Source organism: Haliaeetus albicilla, chromosome 6, assembly GCF_947461875.1.
Source record: "Haliaeetus albicilla chromosome 6, bHalAlb1.1, whole genome shotgun sequence".
NCBI lineage: Eukaryota > Metazoa > Chordata > Aves > Accipitriformes > Accipitridae > Haliaeetus > Haliaeetus albicilla.
Genome location: NC_091488.1, coordinates 41385645 through 41406910, shown reverse-complemented (window position 1 = coordinate 41406910; position 21266 = coordinate 41385645). Strand labels below are relative to the sequence as shown.

General features: G+C 41.2%; 1 protein-coding gene across 15 annotated transcripts in view; it reads left to right on the top strand.

The window, feature by feature from the left end:
• Positions 1-21266, top strand: part of ZBTB20 (zinc finger and BTB domain containing 20) — a 513942-nt gene that overhangs the window by 464872 nt on the left and 27804 nt on the right. For all 15 annotated transcript variants that reach the window (XM_069785795.1, XM_069785793.1, XM_069785792.1 and 12 more), the window contains one exon: positions 15323-16942. In XM_069785795.1, the coding sequence (XP_069641896.1) occupies positions 15343-16942 (1600 nt within the window). In that variant the 5' untranslated portion in view covers positions 15323-15342. The remainder of the gene's footprint in view (positions 1-15322; positions 16943-21266) is intronic.

The window sequence follows — 21266 nt, the reverse complement described above, 5'->3', positions numbered from 1 at the left end:
ATATGTTTTGCAAGTGCCAAGAGATAAGATCATTTTGGCAGAAACTTTCATGAGTTCTCAGAGATACAATCAGACAAAAACTTCATTCATGCTCTGATGTATGCATCTTAACAGATGTGTCCAAACTCAAAGGAATCCCCCGGGAACAGTGCAACCGAATCTCTTTGTCTCTATTGATAGTTAACAGAGTTATTCTTAGACATTGGATGGTCCATCTGTGAAGGAATTTGTTCCAGATGAGGGGGAAGCAACATCTTTGCAAAGAGTTTCCATGGGACTGAGAGGCAGGTTGGACAATCATTGGAAAAACTGAAGCAATTTTTATGATTTAGAGAACACAGAATTCTTGTGGAGACCTGAGATTCTGGTAGGGAATTAAAGTTGAGAAGGGAAGTGGGGCACGTATAATTTTTGAAAAATCCACGAAACAATCATTGGCAAGACGTTGAGATGCAGGAGGACTTTCTAAAGTTATGTTTTAGCAAGGGACCAGGGAGTTTTTTACGCAGTAAATAGAATGCACCTTATAAACACTGTTGGTGATGGACCACATCTGAACCCTTTGTCCATACGTGCTCAAGTGACATGGCTGACTTGGTCCAATTCCAGCTTTTTTTAGCTTTGATAGGATGGGAACTTTGAGGCTGTCTGTTTTCTTTCTCCTTCTAAGTTCTGATTTTTGTATCTTAATAGCCTTCCAGCTTAATGGGGAAGGACAGAGAGGGAACCTCACAAGGTTCCTGAACTCCACAGAGCATTGAGAGTGGATGTGGAAACTGGGTTTTCATTTTCTTGAGCAGCTAGAGGAATGCACCATTCCTTTCCCATGAATCAACAAATTTGATTTGCCTGGGGCTAATCGAGAGGCTAGGTGGATCTGAAGGTGGTTTGGCCTCATCTTTATGTTTTAGGTTTTCCTGTGTTTCTCTTTGAGGTTCTGTGGCAGGAAGAGAACAGTTACATGCCCTTATGGTCTTCATGCTGCCTCTGGAAATTTGTGGCTATGATTCCCTAGGACCTGCTGTGGAGCTTTCAAATGACCTCCACTCTCAGAGGGGTGGAGGGGGACCCTGATTCTACCAGCTTCCTTGTTTTCAGAGGCAGGCAGTATGTCTATAGTAATTTCATCTGTATTTTTGCTAATCTATGTATGGCATGTGTTAGCTAATGCTGAATATTTTTAGGTTGGTTTTGGTGACCTAAGAAATGATGTATGTTTAGATATCTATTTTAGATTATATAATAATAACGATACAGGCCTTTCCTGTAGCAAGCTAAACTGAAAGCAAGGACATCGATAGTTCTCAAATACTCATGTCACGACATTTAATTATACTTTCATCTTGCAGAACATTTGAAATCTTGTTTAGTTAATGCTTCTCTTTTTAAGTCATCAGTGGTTTCTGTATCCTGCAGGTTTATATTTCTTTTTGTAAGATTATCAAAGAAATATCATCCAGGAATGACTTGTGTTTCCACAGAAGCAGATAACATGTTGCTTGAATTATTTAGGGACAGAAGTAAGTACAAGTACAGGTGTGCAAAAACTATAAGCTGAGCTCACCCTGCCTCTGTTGAAAAAGCCGTCACAATGTACTAAAGAATTGATGGTGTGAAATGTTGTACTACTGATAGGAACTGGTCTCTACATTCCTCATCAGTACACTAAGTGAGTTTTGTCAGGTTGGTCTCTCGGGCTTTTCTTCTCATGAGAAATGACTAATAGCATATGGTACTTCAGTTATGAAGGCAGTGACTATGTTTTCAGAAGCAACTGTGTGACTTTGGAGCCTAAGTTTCACTGATGCATAAATCACATTTATAACACATACATGCTTTTGAAAATTTGTCTAATTATCCTAAATATTGATTCTCTTATTTGATGAACCTGTGATACTGGCTTGATGCTAGGTTGTCAATTCTTGTGGTATTCAGTGCTTTCCTTACTGCTCTCCTTTTCCAGAGCTCTCAGTGATAACATGCATAATTTCAGCTTTGGTTTAAAACAGCTGTGCAAGTTTCTAGCTTTCATGATTTCAGGGGAGAAATTGAAGATATGTCCCCTGTCCCCAGTGTATCCGTTCTCTCTTAAGTACCAGGGAAAGGGATAAAAGGTCTTAACTGCTCTTTACAATTCCATAGCTTCCATTCTTAAGTTTTTGAGGTGACTGAGTTGATAATACTGTGATACTTCTGTTTGTAAGTCATGCTGCAGCCACTGAGACATACTGTAACTGTCCGGTAAGATATCTGCGGTCTGTTTCTGAGTTTACCTGTTCCTGTTTTCAGAGTCTGCCCGCCATAGATTTTTATTACCATTCTTTAAGTTGCGAGTCTTCTAGTAAATCCTTCCTTTATATATTGGATGAGTGTTTCAACTGCTTCACTCCTGAAATGAGTGACTGATGAACACTATACAGCTATCTATCAGTGTTCAATGTATTAAGATGTTCTAGTACTCTTTTGTTGTTTGGGATTTTTTTGTTTGGTTTTGTATGTGTTTTCTTTTTTAATAACAGCCTCCAGAACAGTGTTTCCCTTTTCTCCCCCCTGAGCTACCTTACCTTCTTCCGTCATCCTTCATTCTGAAAATTAAAGCAATAATGTCAGTTCCACTGCAGAGTTTCTGTAACCTCTTTGATTCCTTTACTGCTTTCATAGATCAGTAGTCTAGCTAAGCCACTGAGTCTACTACTTGCCTACTTAATCTATCAATCCACATAATCTACAGCACTTCTTAGGTACCGGTCATTGCCCTGTAAACTTTCTCTGTCTGATGTGTTTAAATAATGTTTTATTACAGTATTTGTCTTTATGTCTTTAGTGTTTTTTTTCTTTAAATTTCCTCTTCACCCTACCTAATCTTTGTTTTACATCTAGCCTGCTACAGTTTATGCTCAGTTCTATTAGTGTCACTTGGGCATGATTTCCATGTTTGGAAGGATACATTTTCAGCTTTAATGAACTCTCATACCTTGTTATTCAACCAGTGTAGCATTTTCTACTTCCTTATGTTTTTTGTTGTTGTCCTTGGATATGCATATGGACTCTAGTAGAGTATTATTAAGGCCACCTCCCTGCTGATCTTATGGATTTTAATTCCTTATCTTTTCCTTTCAGACTCACTCTGACTAACTTCCTCTTCTTTTTTTCCTTTTAATAGTTGTTCCTCCTGAAATTGCACATACCGAAACTGCCACTTTATATGATCTGCTTGAAGGATGTCAAATATAATCATGCCAATCATTGTTATTTCATGTCTTAATCAGGCATGCTACTGCTGTCATCTCTGTCCTAATAGGGTGAGAACACTAAACCAAATGTACCATTTCCCTAATATGGTCTGCAGAGGGAAACTTCATGTAGCAGGGTCAAACATAAAAGATTTTCTAGTGTTTAACAGGTGACTCTTACTTGAGGGCAACTAAAGCAGCTACATCTACATCTCCTTTTGTCCTGCTGTGTGTTGTTAAAACCCTGCATAACTCAATGCTTACATCTTTCTTGGTTAGTCCTTCGTGTGCTATAGGGAGACACCTTCCATGCTTGGAGAAATATTGACTGGTGCATTAGTTGCCTGGTTTGTTGCAACTACGCAGCTCCAGAGTTACAGATGTAAAAATAGACTTGGTCACCTTCTGTTCCTTTTCACCACTATGATCTGTGTAGCATTGGAGCTTTTTGCTCTTTTCATCTAAGCTTCCATAGTTGCTTTCTCCTCTTTTTTCTTGTTTACCTATGGTAGAGTAGCCGTGTAATCTTTCTGCTGTGATCCCACTCAATAACTTTAGAACAAGGTAGGGCCAGAGCAGTATTCAAATGAGAGAAAACCAAAACAGTTCTTGTATTGTTCTCAGCTGAACAAAGAGAGCTCTTTGATTCAAAACGTTTTTGAATTGAAGCCTTAACGGTACTGGGAGAGAACCTGAAACATAAAACCAAGGTACTGTTTAATACCACCTACTAATGTTTATAAAGTGCGCTAGTGGATGTTGTGGGGGCAAATCATTGTATTTCCACAAGAAATGTGGTGTTTGATCTACTCCGTAGGTGAAAGTTGGTTGTAAGCCGTCAGAGTGCCACTAACCTCCTTCATTTGCATCAGGGTTTTTGCCTTGCAGTCTGGTCCATGGCGGACCACAGGGACGTGTTCTGGCTGGCACTGTGTATTTGGGTTCCCGAGGACACCAATTATTATTGTTTCTGGAGGGAATGCCATTGTGCCATCTTTTCGTTTATGTTTTCTGTGACTTGTTTTCATTGTCCATGGAGTCATTTACAAGGCTAAAATAACATGAGATCTAGTCTTATGTATCTACCACTCAGGAACTGGAATACAAAGAGAACTGAGGATCTCTAGTTAATCTGTCAGCACAAATATCTCCTTGAGGCATTAACTGCGGCTATGAAAAAAGGATAAACAAATCCTAGAACCCCTACTCATCCCAGCTTTGTTGTGTTAAACACTGAAAGGATCTCTCCCGGGCTGGGATGCGCAATATATACTCTGTATCAATCTGTGACATGTGGTGAAATGCTTCTTCTTGAAAGCCCACAAGAGAGAAGTAGTATAAATTAAGAGTAATCTCACAACAGCTATTTTTGAGTTCTTAACCAGTGAAAATGTAAGTGTAGCAATATTGTGCATCTATTAAAAATCTTGAAAGGCTCTTTATAACTAGATGATAGGAGTGATAACGTGTAATTTATTGATGTTACACAGATAGAGAAAAAACCACAAAGTAGCAATTTTTGTGTGAAAAGGGGTAGGATAGGGGAAATAAAAACAGAGCAAGGGACTTCTCCCCACAGCTTCATGCCTGTGTGGGCAACCATGTCAACTTTAACAAAAATACCTTGTGCTTTGACCCTGTGCAGCATTTCAAAACAGGGCATATTCCCTGTATTCAAAAGTAAAACTCCCAGATGCTCTCTCTAATGTTTTTGGCTGAGTAGAGGGTAGAATGTGCCTGCAGGCAGACCTGAGAAATAACTCTCATGCACTGTATTAGTATCACCTGTTGGTGTCTGTATGCTTGTGTATACATGTCATTCCAGGCCCTTTTCCCTGGGGGGGAAGCATTGGAACTGACAATGTACATTTAATGCTACAGATCCATCTGATGATATCAAGCCACCCATGAATGCTGTGTTCTTGTTTATTGCCTTCATATATTAGTTTAAAGCATTCTGCCATATGTTTCTCTTCCTATCAAAACTAAGTAGGTGATTCTGGAAATAAGTCTGCTCCCAGGGATTGCAGAGGTCTCACTGAGGACAGAAATTTTCCCTGTGGCCTTCAGCGTCGTTGACGTGAGCGTGTGCTGTTTCCCACTGATATTTAAATCTGAATTATAAGCAGGCCTGAACACTCATCCCATAAACTCAAAATAAAGAAGCCACAGTCCAAAACAGTATGAATATCTGTCTCACGATATTGCTAAGTTTAAATACTCACAAAAGCACCCAATTGTACTAGTTAACAATTAGCCTTTCACTAATAGATAAAAAAGATAAATGGAAAAAATAACCAAATAAAATCTAGCATTTTCATGTGATAGCTTTCCTCTACTCGGGGCTGAGACACAGCCACTGGAAGAGATAAAAGAATCCTTTTCGCAGCCCTGAGGACTGGCATTTACAGTTTTTCGTCCATTCCTTGTTTCTCCCATCAACCAGCAGTTCTGTGACCAGAACAAAATCTCCTACATTGAAAGGCCTTTCTCTGGAAACATGGAGGGTATAAGCACTGCTCTTCCACAGGCGGCAGCTCCTCCACAAAAGTCAACTATTTCTGACTGCACCCTTTTCCTAAAAAACTGCTACAAACACTCCCTGTAGAGGATTCTAGCTTGAATAGAAACCTTCTAAACAGGTAATTATCTTGAGAGGTTTTAATCTATATTTTCCTTTTAACCAAAGCCCACAGGCTTTCAGGCTTACTGAATTTAACCACACTCAAACTGATAAGCTTTTCCTCCTCATCTTTCTGCCTGGGGAGAAAACCTAACAATACAGGGCAAATGTGAAAGAGTTCATGGAATGGCAATTGTCTCTTTTGGAGACATGTTTTAATATATTTGCACCTGTTATCCTTCTAATTCATTCCTCCTCCAGACTCAGCTCCCACCTCCAACTCCAGACCCTTCTCATCCCTAAACAATGCTGCTGAGAGAGAATATAAGTTTCTACAGTCCACCGCAGCGAGATGACCAAAAGCAATCCCTGCTCACTTTTCTTATGGCTATTCAGTCTGAAATACACTAATAGGAGTTAAACAAAAGCCTTTAAGGCAGGTGAAGGTATTCTTAATGATGGCAGTAAGCTTTTAATCAGGACTATAGAACAGCAAAATAAATCACCTTGTTTGCCTACATTTTCAAAAAAAGCTTATTCTTTTTTTTTTTTTTTCCCCCCAAGAAGCATCTCCCTATTCCTTGTATGAGTGGGGAGTGTTCACACTGTAACTTCACTGGCATTGCTGGACCATCTCACCTCTTCCCTGTTCAGTTGGCTCTTTTGCAGCAGGCCTGCTAGTACAGCATGCCTTCTGAGTAACGACACCTGGCACTGTGAAAGAAAACTAGCAAGAGATGCACCTAGATTTTTAAAAAGCCAAACTGCCTTAAACTTATAGCCAATTAAAACAGTTGGGCCATGCTGGGCTTGGCAGGATCGTGTGTGAGCTCTCTGGGAACAAGCGAGCACGGGTGAAACAGTTTTCATACAGAACATGAAAATGTTCCCTACTGAAGAAGGGATGAGCACAGCCTTGTTTCTCTTCCTAGGAAATGGTGCCATCATGTGGCCATGTTGTTTTCTCTGTTTCCAGTTACAAGAGGGCAGTTGTATAAACAGTTTTCTCCCTTTATGTTTTATAAAAGAGCATTAAAATGCTATTTGGTGATCCTATCTTTTACTAACATAAATAGGTTACAGGTGGCCGGGGCACAGGAATTAACAACCTGGTAATGATATGGTCACCCTGTTGAAATCCCCATTAATGCAGCTGTGACAACAGCTTTGGTGGTTCTTCTGTTAACGTAGTACATGTTGCTTGGAGGTGCTGTAGATACCTGCAGGTGAAGCATCCCCCATCAATGTAGTCCATGTCTACGATAGGGGGATATGATGGCATGGCTGTAGCAGCAGAGGGTCTGCAGACAAGGGCTGAGAGAGGAACTGAGAGAAACAGAAAGTGTGTATATGTGTGCCGGTGTTTACAGTGGAGGTATATTGGACTGGACCCCAAATATGTGCCTGGAAATTAAAATGGCTTTTGAGTATACCCTCTTTACTCTGAAGTATCTTTGGAGTTCCTAAAATAGCAAGAATACAAACTGGACCAAAAGTGGGAAAAGTAAATACCCTGGCTAAAAATGGAGTTATTTCTTTAACTTAAAAATAGCCAAATGTGCTGTAACACTTAAGAGCCCTTGGTCACCAGACTGCTATGAACTGGAGCTAGTTTTCACCTGGTATTTTACAGTTGTAAGTAGGATGCTCACCATAAAGAGGTGTAAAGGAATCAAGGCACTAGAGTAGTGTGTGAGGAAAGCTTCATTTTTGTAAGCCTGGAGAACAAAATTTGAAGAGACCTATGGAGTTAATTCTTGATCTTTCTGTAGTGTTCTTTATCCAAGGAATGCAAAACAACTTGTTAAGACTAATTAAGGCGGTCAGTCCTTCTGCAGAATTGGGGGTGTGATGCTGTCCTTGTTCTACATGTGAAGCAAACTGAGGCACAGACATTGCTGCCTGTGGGTCGTAGAGCAAACAGGGTTAGTGCTGATGGACTCTTCCCGCAGCATTTCAGGCAAAGCATAGGAAGGTGATTCACTACATATAGGCTGAAATAGAGGCTTTTTTGCTTGACATTGGGGGTTTATGCCCACTGGGTATAGAAGCAAATTTATGTGCAGAACACCTATACAGAACACAGGTAGATGCTAAAAAGGAAAGGGCAATTAACTGAATAAATCGTCCATAGAAAATTCGTTGAACATTCTCTAGTCTGCAAAAAAAGCCTGTCTTCTGAACAAAGTTTAAGCAAACTCTTTCTTATTAGCCCTCTACTTGATATGTTTGCTCTTTGGAGAATAAGGTTGTGTTTGTGTGTGCATGCATTTCTGTCTTTCAAGTAAATGTAGTTATTAGACTATGGAATTTAGAGAAGTTTGACAGCTTTCAGAACACAGTGATTCTTTCTTCCATAGACTGTATTACTGACACATTCATAGATGTTGTGCTGGTAAAAATACAGTACTTCCTGTTAAATGTAGACTGCTACATATTTTGATTCTAACAACAATCTGGTAGGGTTAGGGCAATTCGTGTAGTGTCATCTGGTGTTTGTTTTGGATAGATATTATAGAAGGAGATACTGATTTTCAAGATGTTCAAGCAGATGATTGGGTGAAAACTCCAGCAAACCTTTAAAGCAACAGAAAGCAAGGGCTGCTCCTGGTCAGATCTCCTGCTGAGGATACAAATGTTCTTCTGTGTTCCTGGAACTCCATACAAGTTTTTCCTCTTGCAGGCCCCTGCTCAGAATCAGGCCAAATATGCAGGAGAATGAGTCTGAGCAGGATTGGCTAAATCGGCCTCTCTAGCATCACTGAGATATACAAGGTTTTCAGGATTTGAATTCAAGTCACTTCCTTGACTGGAAAAAACGTTGCTCCACTAAATTTGGTCCCAGAGAGTTGGAACCTGATGTAGGACTAATTTTGTGTATGGAAACACTAGATAAGAATTTTTGCTCTGTTAATCCAGTTTTATTTTAGAGTAACTGACTGGAGAACAACAGAAAATAAAACTTCATCACTAGGGATAAATCAGGTCACTGGAGCTGAAGAAAGCACCCATGGTTATGGTGCTAAGTTTGGAACAGGAGACACTAACGTATGGAAATGAGAAAACTTCCTGTGGAAATTGTGGGGCTATATTAGCTTTCAAATGTTGTGATGGAAATGCTGTATTTCCACTGAAATGTCATGTTTATGAAAGAGTTGAGATTTTCATTCTGAATTAAGGATTCTTTATTGAGACATGCCTTTCTTAAGGAAAATTTGTAGAGTTTTGTTTTGATAACAGGGCTTTGTTTGCTTGGTTTTATTTGTTCTGTAAGGTCTTTTAAAAGTATCATATATGAAGTGTTTCAGGCAACTGTTTCATTCACCTCACTCAGCTAGAGCACTTTATCCACTTTAGGGCATTGCATTTTAAGTGAAAGAAGGACAAACTGGATAGAAGATGGAAGACGATGAGGAGAATACGTATAACCAGTGAGGGTGATTAGGAGACCTGAGTTTGTGTTTTCTAGAAAAGACAGGTCTAAATAAGAAAAGTGAGGCACCTTTCAATATATGAGAGAGTGCTATAAAGAGGAAAGTGGTCATTAGTTCTCTGTGTCTGCTGGAGGAAAGCATGAATAATTGGTTTCAAAGTAAAATACTGGGAAAACTTTCTTGCTATAAATATAGTAGACAGTCTGTCTGGGGAGAGAGTGGAAATCCCCCCATTGTTGGTTTTTTGCAAACACATTAGACAAACTTGTGAAGAGATAGTGTAGGTAAATTGTTCCCTCCACGAGGAAAAGGAGTAGACGAGATTACTGTCTGAAGAACCTAATGTATTCTTTTGATACAGCCAGGAGGCTGTGGTCATCCAATACTTGGTGTAGAGACCAAGGATTAGGGATCTCCAAAAGTACCCATGGTAGACGAAGAGAATAAGGAGTAGATGATAATGCTTGTCTCCAGCAGCAGCAGGTTACTTAGGTTTGTGGCACTACCAGGAACTAGTGGCTGGATTACAGATGCGCAGAGAAACAGCTCCAGAAGCAGGAAAAAAGCCTACCAACCCCAATTTCCACATCTTTGTCTTAGCCCAGGGTGTTCTCCCACCTAGGAAGGCACTTGTCATTTTGATGGTAAGAATATAAAGATACCTTATTCTACACAAGATGTAACACCTCCAACATTTCTACTGTCTCTCAAAGTGTGTATTCTTCTCAATGTGAGGCCTGAGAGGCTTGTCAGGAAGACAAAGTAGTAGTAATATCAAGCTAGTTCTAGTTAATCTTGCCTAAGTATCAGGGAGATGGGTTGCCAAACAGTTCTCTAATGCTACTGCAGAAAATTGAGGCAAAAACTCAACCTATATCTGTCTCAGCAAGCCTAGCAATTCTGAAGGATATAAGACCATTATTCTCATTGCCCCGTAAATATGAAAGCAAGACAGAGCCTTTGGGGTTCACTCTGCTAGTTATTCCTGTGAAAGACCACACAGTAAGTTTCGAAAAAGAGCTTGGATTCCAGCGTCCTAGGCAGTTTTGCTTCAGGTGAAGGCTATGCACTGAGCTACTGCTGAGTTACAGTAGCTGTGGTGGTTTCATCATCACTGTGTTTCTAGAAATGGTAGTCATTACTGTGCAATGAGCTTTGAGATACTGTGATTTTAAAGGACACTAGAGAAAATCAAATTCTGTGATATTGTTCAGTTATGAGCATTAAAGCTGTAAGCATTGGCTTTGCAGAAAGGGACATCTAGTGGCTGTACAAAAAGACCCTTACTAAATACATTTTTAAATGTACAACTTAGCCATTTGTGTGTGGCCTGCAGTCTCCGGTATTCCATACATCTTTGTAGCTCTACTACATCGTGTGTTTGTCGGGATAATTTTTTATGGTTTTGGCAAACAAAAAAATCACCTTTGCAAGCCATACCTTTCTAGCTTTATGCAGGTCTGTGTATGGTAGCTTTGGCAAATAGAAAACTGCCTTCAAGCCATGCTTGAGGTACCTCACTGCTGCACTTCCACGTTTTCTATAGCATCTTCCAGGAGTCCACTGCCTGCTGTTTCCTTCTGCCATTGCCTTCCCCTTTGGTACTGTACTTGGAGAGGTTGTCATTGTTATTGTCATGGTAAAATCTACTTTCTTTTGAATGCCCATGGCATAAAAGTCAGCAGGAGGGGTGGATGAGATTCAGGGAAACGCTAATCTAAGCACTCAGTCATGTATTACACAACAAAAGTTTTTTCCTTTCCCATCCACGTTGGGCTCCTTCTTACTAGTTGAGGATGAATTCCATGCATGTTTCTGTGAATAGCCTGACAGTTTAATCGGTACATTTGCATATGGGCAAACGGAGCTTTTTTCAAAGTTGCACAGTAATATGTTTCACCTTTATGCCATGCCAGCTTCAAATTGCATCCCAGGAGGATTGCAAATGTGCATAATCTGTGCAGTTGTCTGGGCTTTTTTTCTTTTCTTTTTTTCTGCTTTTTTCTTCATCTTTTTTTTTTTTTAACTGGCAAACGCCTATTCATTGCCCATCTGGGTAAGAATGGCCTTTGCATTTTCACACCCATTCTTTCCTATATGGTTTGTGAATACCCTTCCAATCAGAACTTGCTTCACAGAAAGGGGACAAAACCATTTTACAGGAGTTTCTCAGAATAAGTCCATTGGGATCTCTACATCATGTTTACTGGACAAAAAAGGGGAGGGGGGGCACTTAACAAAGACCACTTGAATTTCACAGAAAGGTTCCCACTGTCTCAAGTTTAAAAGAGTGGCAGGCCTGAGAAGAGCCTGAGACAGCAGTCTTTTTCCTGAGCCAGACATTCTGTGCAGTGACGAGTAGGTGAGTGTGCGCATGTGTAGCTGCATCTTGTGAAGAGCTGACACACTTTCTGGCTTGTCCAAGGCTCTAGTAGTCTTTGTCAGAATGTGGCATTTACTTTAGAATCAAACCGGCATTGGCGAGTCCACCTTTTATGGGGAGCATTGCCTTTGGACTTTCAGCTTAGAACAGCGTACAGTAAGGGACAACCACAAAACTTGGATCTGGACACAGTTTCCTGCAGAGGGAGAGGAGCTGCATGGGACAGCAGGTTTTGCTACAGACCAATCTCTGGAATTTGTTAAAGCTGCTCTTTTATACTGCTGTGGTTTGTGTAGTAACATCTCTGACACTATTGCAGACTCTTTGGTTGCCTGTACTTTTGATAGGTGTGGTTTTCAGTGTTGAATGTCAAGGAGGGTGGCCTAGGAGAAACATCCTCAAAATCTGTATTAGCTTTTTTTACCATTTGTTACGTGTCTCTTCCACCCACCCCTCTTGTTTTATCCATAAGGAGTGAATTTCAGTTCTTTCTAAGTTGAAGAAGTGGTAGATGTTCCAATTTCATTTGAATAAGTAAAGAAATGAGGAGAGGATTTTTTTTAAGGGAAAACTCTGTTATACCAATAGCAACCAAATCGTACTCCATGCCTTTTATGAAGCGTCTCAATTGACTTTCATACCAGTTCCTACACCTCAGGGTGCATCCTAGATCAGTTCCTGTAGGAGAGCTATTCACATCACTTATAAATGCATACAAACCTCTTTTGTTTAGCCTTGATTAACCCCAGCTGGCTGTTTTCATCAAGTTGGGTAATGACCAAATACATTGTGGCTACACAACTCTTGCTTCGCACAGCCAGAACCTGAGATAGACTGCTGAAACTTACAGATGAACCTTGCCCTTCCTCCCTTCTGTACATGATTTGTGGATAAGTGGCAGAATTCACTTTCCCAAGAAGTCATCCAGTCTTGTGGTGCATACCACACCTTTCTGGAAAGGAGTTGTTCTGAGGATGCATTTTTCAGAGTTCCACTCACAAAATTCATTTTATCTGCCAAGGTGCATAGGAACAAAGTAGATTTATTTGCACCTGCTCAAGTCAAGAGACCTGTCCATAGCATCTCTGGCATGTGTGGAATATTCTACCCTGTGCATGCGCAAGGCAGGATTTTTGATTTACTGAGTTAGACTGCTGCATATTTCTTCTTATTACCAAATACCTCATTTGACAAAGCAGAACATAAACTGTAGGTCATTCCCTTTTCCAAAAGCACATCTTCAAGACATGTATGCCTGAAAAGGGAGCCCTAGGGTCAAACCAAGTAGTGATCAATACTTACCGATGGAAAAATTTCTAGCATACTGATAGGCAGCCACTCAAAGGGTGATGCAGATAAATGGGTAGCTATGCAATCACTTGCCATGGCCTACAGCAGGTCTCAAAAAGAGGTGTTGTCTGTTTATCATTAATTTTCGACCCTTCTGTTTCCCTACCAGTACAAAGCTTTTATCAAGTTCTCTTCCATTCAGATCAAGGATTCTGATTTTTTATGTAAATACATTCTGAATCCTCATGTGATCTGACATGTTGGGAAGGGAAGCATCTGGAACTGCCCTGGAGACCTCTGAAGAATTACCCTATCTGGAATGAGGAGGGAATACTTCTCTTCTGTACATTATTTTGTGTAATAATAGTTGCAGTGTCCTTGAAGGAAAGTCTCCCAGTTTCTAAGATGTTTTTCCAGTCCTGTGATCAGTCTCATCAGAGGAGGAAACTCAGGTTTCCCAGCAGAGCTTATGAACAAGACAGATGTAATTCACAACCTCCATGATACTACTGTTAGTGGTTTCCTCCCTGTTTCTCCTATGTGAGCATCCCCCCAGTGCTCTAATCTCACATGGAAATTAGTACCCTTCTGATACTGGCTGGTTTACATCTGTTAACATCAGACTTCTTCAGACAGCTTGGCCCCATCAGGATTTCCAGTTCCTGACCTTTGTGCTTCCCTTTTATCATTCAGCTACTTCAGAGAATTAAAATAACCACCTGTATCCAAGGTGGTTTCTCTTTGAACCACCAGAACAGAGGGTGCTTGAGATGTCAAAAGTGGATAAATGAGAAGGAAAAAGCAGAGCAGGGAGGATGCCACAGTTTCCTGCAAATTGCAGTGAGTAGTGTTCTACTGCCTGTGTGTGAGATGTAAAGCACCCTTTAAGCTGGAGCAGAGGGACATTGTTGGGCTAAAAGGCATGTATACCAAACCGCTTTCAATGCCATTTATTTGCTTCCTATATTTCTGATAAAACAGACAGTAACAATAAGCTAGTTTAATTTACTCATGCTTCTCTACCAAATTTCACTTTGATTCTCACACATTAACAAGTAATTGTGGCAAGAGGGGTTGTAGCTTTGGTAGGAATATTCAAGACAAAATGCTTGTAATACTAGTGGTGATTCTGCATTACTTTTCTCTGCGTACTTTTCTGGGAACCAAGGTGATGCATGTACTACAAATGCTAAGAGAAATAAATTATTAATAATGTTTTATTTGTTCACCACTCAAAGGGCAGTTGGTTCTTCATTGCTAAAAGGTGAAACTATAGTTTCTGCCCATCAAAATCCAAATAGGTGAAAAATGAGTAAAGAACAGGAAAGGAAATGAAAAAGCATTAAAACCAAAGCAAGCAGGATGGAGGTAGGGAAAAGTGGGTCAAGACATTAAGAAGTTACTTTTTAGTCACTTGTAAAAGTTAATTTTGAAGGATATGTTGGCTCTGTACCCAAATTGGTTATATGCTTTTCTAAACTGTTCTCTATTTAGACTATTCAGCCAAACTAAGACAGAGTCTTCCTTAGAGTAAATGTCTGTAATTTTCCAGTTTCTGTCAAGTAAATAACAGCAGGAGAACATTTGTTTTTATATGATGGCATTCTGGTGCCAGTCAGAACTTGGGATATGCTAAAAATGAAGGGGACGGCTCATGTTAACTTTTTGCTTTGGGTTCTTACAGAGGACTGTTTGTCACTATTGGGTAGCAAATGTTCTAAACCACAACCCCAGACAAAACTGTGCATGGGATTTTAGGAACATTTACAGCCTAAATCTTGAACCAGATTTGGATTTTACAAAGTGACTGCCAGTTTTTTTGATACAAGTAACTGTACTGTAAAACACAGAATCCAAATTCCTTAAAATACCAATCTAGATAGAAATCACATTTTCATATAGACTCTTTGCATTAACAACTTGGTGTAAAAGGTCATTAAAGTAAGAATCTGATCTTTTCTGGCATAGGTCCACGTCCGAACAGCCTAAAATCCAGCTTTAATCCATGTGCTCAGTGTTTACAATTGGCTGGCTCTAGGCTTTTTAAAGCCAGATAAACTGATAGGAAGTCCAAGGCCCAGGAATGTGGTTGGAATTTAGGCCCAACTACACCTGTCTTTGTCTGCTTTTGTCCAAAAATTCAGGACTTGAGCTTCTGCAAATGAGTAGCAAAGTTTACTTCGAGCCTTACAGAGATTATGTCTTCTTATCAGTGCCTTTGTATGTGATTTTTACAGTATAATCTGTTTTGTTTACTCAGTGGGCAATCACCTTCACCAGTGCCCTGACTGTGGCTCTGCAGAGGACAAGACTCAATCTGTTCTTTTTTTTTTTTTTTGTGTCACCTGCTTTTCTACAGGTAACATCAGTTGCAAGGGGATGACAGAGCGCATTCATAGCATCAACCTTCACAACTTCAGCAATTCTGTGCTCGAGACCCTCAACGAGCAGCGCAACCGTGGCCACTTCTGTGACGTGACGGTCCGCATCCACGGGAGCATGCTACGCGCCCACCGTTGTGTGCTGGCGGCTGGCAGCCCCTTCTTCCAGGACAAGCTGCTGCTGGGCTACAGCGACATCGAGATCCCCTCAGTGGTGTCAGTCCAGTCTGTGCAAAAGCTCATTGACTTCATGTACAGCGGGGTGCTGCGGGTCTCACAGTCGGAGGCCCTCCAAATACTCACAGCTGCCAGCATCCTGCAGATCAAGACTGTGATTGATGAGTGCACAAGGATTGTCTCACAAAATGTGGGAGAGGTCTACCCGGTGATTCAGGATTCAGGCCAGGAGACACCCAGGGGAACACCCGAATCAGGCACCTCGGGGCAGAGCACTGACACAGAGTCTGGCTACCTGCAGAGCCATTCGCAGCACAGCGTGGACAGGATCTATTCAGCCCTCTATGCCTGTTCCATGCAAAATGGCAGTGGGGAGCGCTCCTTTTACAGTGGAGCTGTGGTCAGCCACCATGAAACAGCCCTGGGGCTCCCCAGGGACCACCACATGGAAGACCCCAGCTGGATTACCCGGATCCATGAACGGTCGCAACAGATGGAGCGGTACCTCTCCACCACTCCAGAGACCACACACTGCCGCAAGCAACCACGCCCTGTCCGAATTCAAACCCTGATGGGCAACATCCATATTAAGCAGGAGATGGAGGATGACTATGACTACTATGGCCAACAGAGGGTGCAGATCCTTGAGCGCAATGAGTCTGAGGAATGCACTGAGGACACTGACCAAGCAGAAGGCACTGAGAGTGAGCCCAAAGGGGAGAGTTTTGACTCAGGAGTCAGTTCCTCCATTGGCACTGAGCCTGATTCCATGGAGCAGCAGTTTATGGCTGGTCTGGGCCGGGATGGGCAGCAAGAACCTTCTCAAGCAGATCAAAATGACGTCCCTGCTGATGGCACTCAGCCGCAGCAGCAGCAGCAGCAGCAGCAGCAGCATGTAGATGCCAACTCTTTCTCGCCAGAGAGAAGCAATGACGTTGAAATGGACAGCAAAGTGCTCACAGTCAATAACAGCACCGAAAAGGGGGCTTTGCAGCCTTCTGTCAACACAACTGTTGCCCAACCATTGCCAACCACACAGATCTACTTACGCCAGACAGAAACCCTCACCAGCAATCTGAGGATGCCACTGACTCTGACCAGCAACACTCAGGTCATTGGCACAGCTGGCAACACCTACCTGCCTGCCCTTTTCACCACACAGTCTGCTGGCAGTGGCCCTAAGCCTTTTCTCTTCAGCCTGCCCCAGCCTTTAGCTGGCCAACAGACACAGTTTGTGACAGTGTCCCAGCCTGGCCTGTCAACCTTTACTGCCCAGCTGCCAGCCCCACAGCCCTTGGCCCCATCTGCGGGCCACAGCACAGCAGGTGGGCAAGGTGAAAAAAAGCCTTACGAGTGCACTCTCTGTAACAAGACTTTCACCGCCAAACAGAACTACGTCAAGCACATGTTTGTACACACAGGTAAGAGTACGTTCCTTTGGCTTATACACAGAGCCAGAGAAAGTCCTTGACAAACATGGACTTAGATTCTGTTTCCCAACCTGCCAGCACAAACAGGAGGGAGAGGTTATCCAGGGAGCTGGTGTCACTGAACACTTTCTGAGCTTACTGCATTGAAGTTGACCCCTTGCAGAAACGGTCCCTTACAGGGACCTAACTGTGCATGGTGCAGAAACAGGTTCATTTTACTTCGAGTAAAACATGTCCTGCACCCATCCAAGGAAATGGTAAGCATTTTTTGTCCCCTGCAAGCTGACCAGGCAACATTAAGTACAAGTGGCATGAGGAAACTGTAATAAGTCATTAAAGAAAAACTGTATCTACTAAGAAAGGGCATCACCCTGTAAGTTTCACAGCTATGGGAATTTAAGCTCAAATGATGATGATTGGCCTGAGTTTAGGGAAAGTTCATTCCTGGTGGAGTTGCAGCAGTAGGTCCAGGCCTGGGTGTTACACACACTGCCACATATTTTCTAAATCTCACGTATTCCTATAAGAAAGTAAATTTGGAGTTTTTTCAGGAAGTTTTTTGTACTTCACTGAAGCTGATTGCTGTAATCCCCTGTCTCTTGGTAAGTCAGATGTTTCACTAGTTGTGAGTACAGAAACATAGGGCTCAATGAGAAAAAATTAAAATAATATATGTAGGACACAACATCAGCACCCTTTTTGTTTAAAGATACAACTGTTTTAGTATATGGTCTTTTTAGATGATATAGGTAACCATATTTATTACTGAGCCGAAACTGCCTTTTCTAGCTTTGTCAGGTTACAAATCTTCAAAGCAAGGAGATATATGTAACTTACATGGAGAAGCTATCCTGGGTTCGGGACTAAATTTTGCTTGCTTTAGCCCTTGGCTCATTCTGATGTTAGAGAGAAATTCTAGTTTAGAGAAAGAGTAAATATTTCTCTCATCAAGCAGTGGTTTTGCTGACATCAGATCTTAAAATAAATGCTGGGTTCGTGATACATGGAGTAGAACCTGGAGAAACTGCCCGAGGTATGGGAGGAATGAAAGTCATGCCTCCCCATTGTATCCAATAGATTTCACTTCCATGTGCGTATGTAAACTTTTAACTTCTATTTACCTATAATTATCACTTAAATGAAAACTTTCTCTAGACCTCTAAGGCAGACATGTACTTATACAAAAAGGTCAACTTCTCAGGACTGGTACAAAATGTATGATTGCAAGGATCAAGAATCCTGAATCCCAAGATTGCCCTTTGTGTCTGCTTATGTTCTCCATCTTTCTGTCGTAGATGAGTAGCTAAAATACTATGTAGATAGTGTTGTGTTATTCAGAAAAATATCCCCTTCAGAACACAGTCAAATATATCTCTGCCTGCATTCTTGTACTAAAAGCTAGAAAGGCTTTTTCACAAGTAACTTCATTGAGCTTAGGTGCTTTAATTCCCCCACCCCCAACTGTGCCCCATTTGCTGTTTGGAGTCAGATAAAGAATAATATTGGAAGACCTGACCTAAAATATTCCTAGCTACTCACATAAAGGCAACCAAGGAAATTGATAGGCATCTCCAATCATGAATTAATATTTTATTTGTGTGGGTCTGAGAATGCCCAGAATAATGAACTCTGGTGGCAAGGAGAGATTTGCATAGATAAATGATTTCAAAGTTCATTTAGGAACAAACTGGCTCCTGGAGTGTCTGGGAGGATAATTGCACTTTAACCAACAGAGGGCAGGGCTTCAGAAAACCCTTCTGAAAATAACCTTTATAAGTACAGCCTCAGAGAAAGCATGTCTGCTACCTTGTCTAATACTGGACAGGATCATTATGAAAACCAAGAGGAGACAGCTGTTCCCACTGTCATGGTGACTTTCCTCACCCCTGTTAAAAGAAGGCAGGCAAAGTGGCTCTGGAAAAGATCCACAGAAAAAGGGAAAGATTTGGAAGATGCAAATGTTTGAATTAGTCTTGCTGTTCGGAGGGCTCACAAGAGGAGCCATGGAGGAGTCTAATCATAAACCAGAATTCAACAACCTAGAGGCCTCCCAATCTCTGTAAGTTTTTATGCTTCTGAAAACTACGCCCTGATGTAGCTTTCCATGGAATGGAAACCTACCACCCTTTCTTCTTTCACATGGACACAAACATATTAGAGATGGATATTTTTCCATGTTCCCTGCAGACTGGCTTTAATGTATCCCACAATGTTGTTCTCCAAGACATGCAACGCTGTGGAAATACAGTGCTAGAATGTGTGCAGTGTCTGTGCACCTTATAAGCCATCATTTCCTTCTCCTACATACCATGCTGTGATTAATATTCAATAACTGTCCCACATTGCTGCCTAAAACCAGCCAAATATAAAATAAAGAACCAAAAGGAGGAACATGCACATTTAATTCACTGAGCAAAGTTTTCTCTGACTTAAAGATGAAGAATCGTGGGAATAAAGAATCTACAGTCCTCGCTTAGGAAGCACGTACATTTGCATACAAAAAAGAAAACCTAAAAAGTTTTGAGATTCTTAGGAGAGAAGAAATCCCATGAAGGTTTTGAAGCTAAGATTAGAAGGCCAGAACCCAGTGTATCTTAGAAACATGTGCAGGCAAAAATTAGGGTGTTTTTATAGCATAGTCTTAACAGGGTCTAGAGCAGAGGAGACAGACTTATTACAAACTCTGGGACATATATTGCCTAAGGCAAAAATGAGCATTGTAAATATAATCAGTCTCCTGTAAGTTAATCAGACATTATTATAACTGACACACTATCATTTTCCACATAACACGTGTCAAGCATATTGGCCTGTCTACACTCAACACACTACTATGTTCAGCAAAGCCAGCAGGAAAGTAAAGACTTAATGTGTTTTGACCAAGTGTCTTTCACCAAGTAGGGACAAACTCATCATTGGTGCAAGGAAGAGCAGCATGTGGATTTCATTCACAGATGTCACCATCATATGTGCAAACTGTGAAATAAAAAGAAACAGAGACTCAGGGGAGATAAAAAAGTAGGTCCTTCCCATCCAATCCATATTAATTATCTCCTCATAAAATTGAATGTAAGTAGCTATTGTAATCTCACTATACAAAGGGTAAATGATATATTACCACAGGTGTGTGATGGTCCCTGAAGATTGACTCTTCAGGATTTAAAACACTGCCAGACAGATTGTAAAAAGGAGGAAGCAGGATGTCCGGGGCGGGGGGGGGGGGAAGGATCTCTGCTAGAGAGGAAATTGTGGAATGACCAAAGGAAAATCATTTTTCAGTCAGTGAAACAGAGAATCATTTTGATTGTTACAGAGCTATGGTACCATCTCTCTCCCTGACAGCTTTGGGTATGATGAATTACCACACCTGAAACATACCACAAGTGATTTGGAAAACAAATTAAATAGCAGCTTTTGATGGGGCATTCAGGCTGTTGGGTATTGTCTACATTATCAATACAGCAGCGTATAATGAAAATGTTTCCTGATACCATGAAACATGAGGCCGTGGCATTGTCTCCTAGAACAACTCTGAGCGTGAGGAGGAATTAAGAGTAGTCGGGACAAACCAATCGTTTGTGGTCAGCTAAATATTTTTTTCAGTCCTTGCAGTCACTGGTTTGTCTGGATATGATCAGAGTTCACTTACATGAGTTGCCAGAATCAGTTTTACAACAGCCCTGGGCGCAATGTGGTAGACAACATAAGTATTTTATATCACCTCTGGTTTACCTGATAAGGCGTTTTGTTTAATTGGCAGTCAAATCATTTAAATTTCATGTCTGTTACACTGGAAGTTTATCTGTTAGGTTGGCCTTTGCATGGCACCGGCTGGCCTAGGCAATTGTATGTACTGAGGTTCCCTTTTCAGTTACTCTTATCCACACTTCAGCTATGAGATTTGACCAGAAAAAGGGGCAACAAATGTAAACCTCTTCTAAAGTGTTGGATTCCTTTGGCAATCGCTAGCATTTCCTCTTCTGAGAAATTTAAAGCAATTTGACAAAAATAAGTGTGTTACAGGTCAGCTATCTAGTAATCACTAGCTTTGTCCATGCTTTTATTGCATACAGGTAGGAAGGTGGAGGCACTGAGAGGTAGAGTAACTTAACTAAGACCTGCCTAGAAATGAGCACAAGGAGCAAGGCAGGAGCATAGGCAGGAGAGGCTGTGCCATTGAAGCTGGACCTTTTAACTCTAGTCCTGTCTTTGTCAGTGCCTACTACATGAATTTGAAGAAATCACCTGAGCTCCTTTTTACTATATGTGGATTGGGAATACCTATAGCCCCCTTTGTAAAGCATTTTGAAACCTC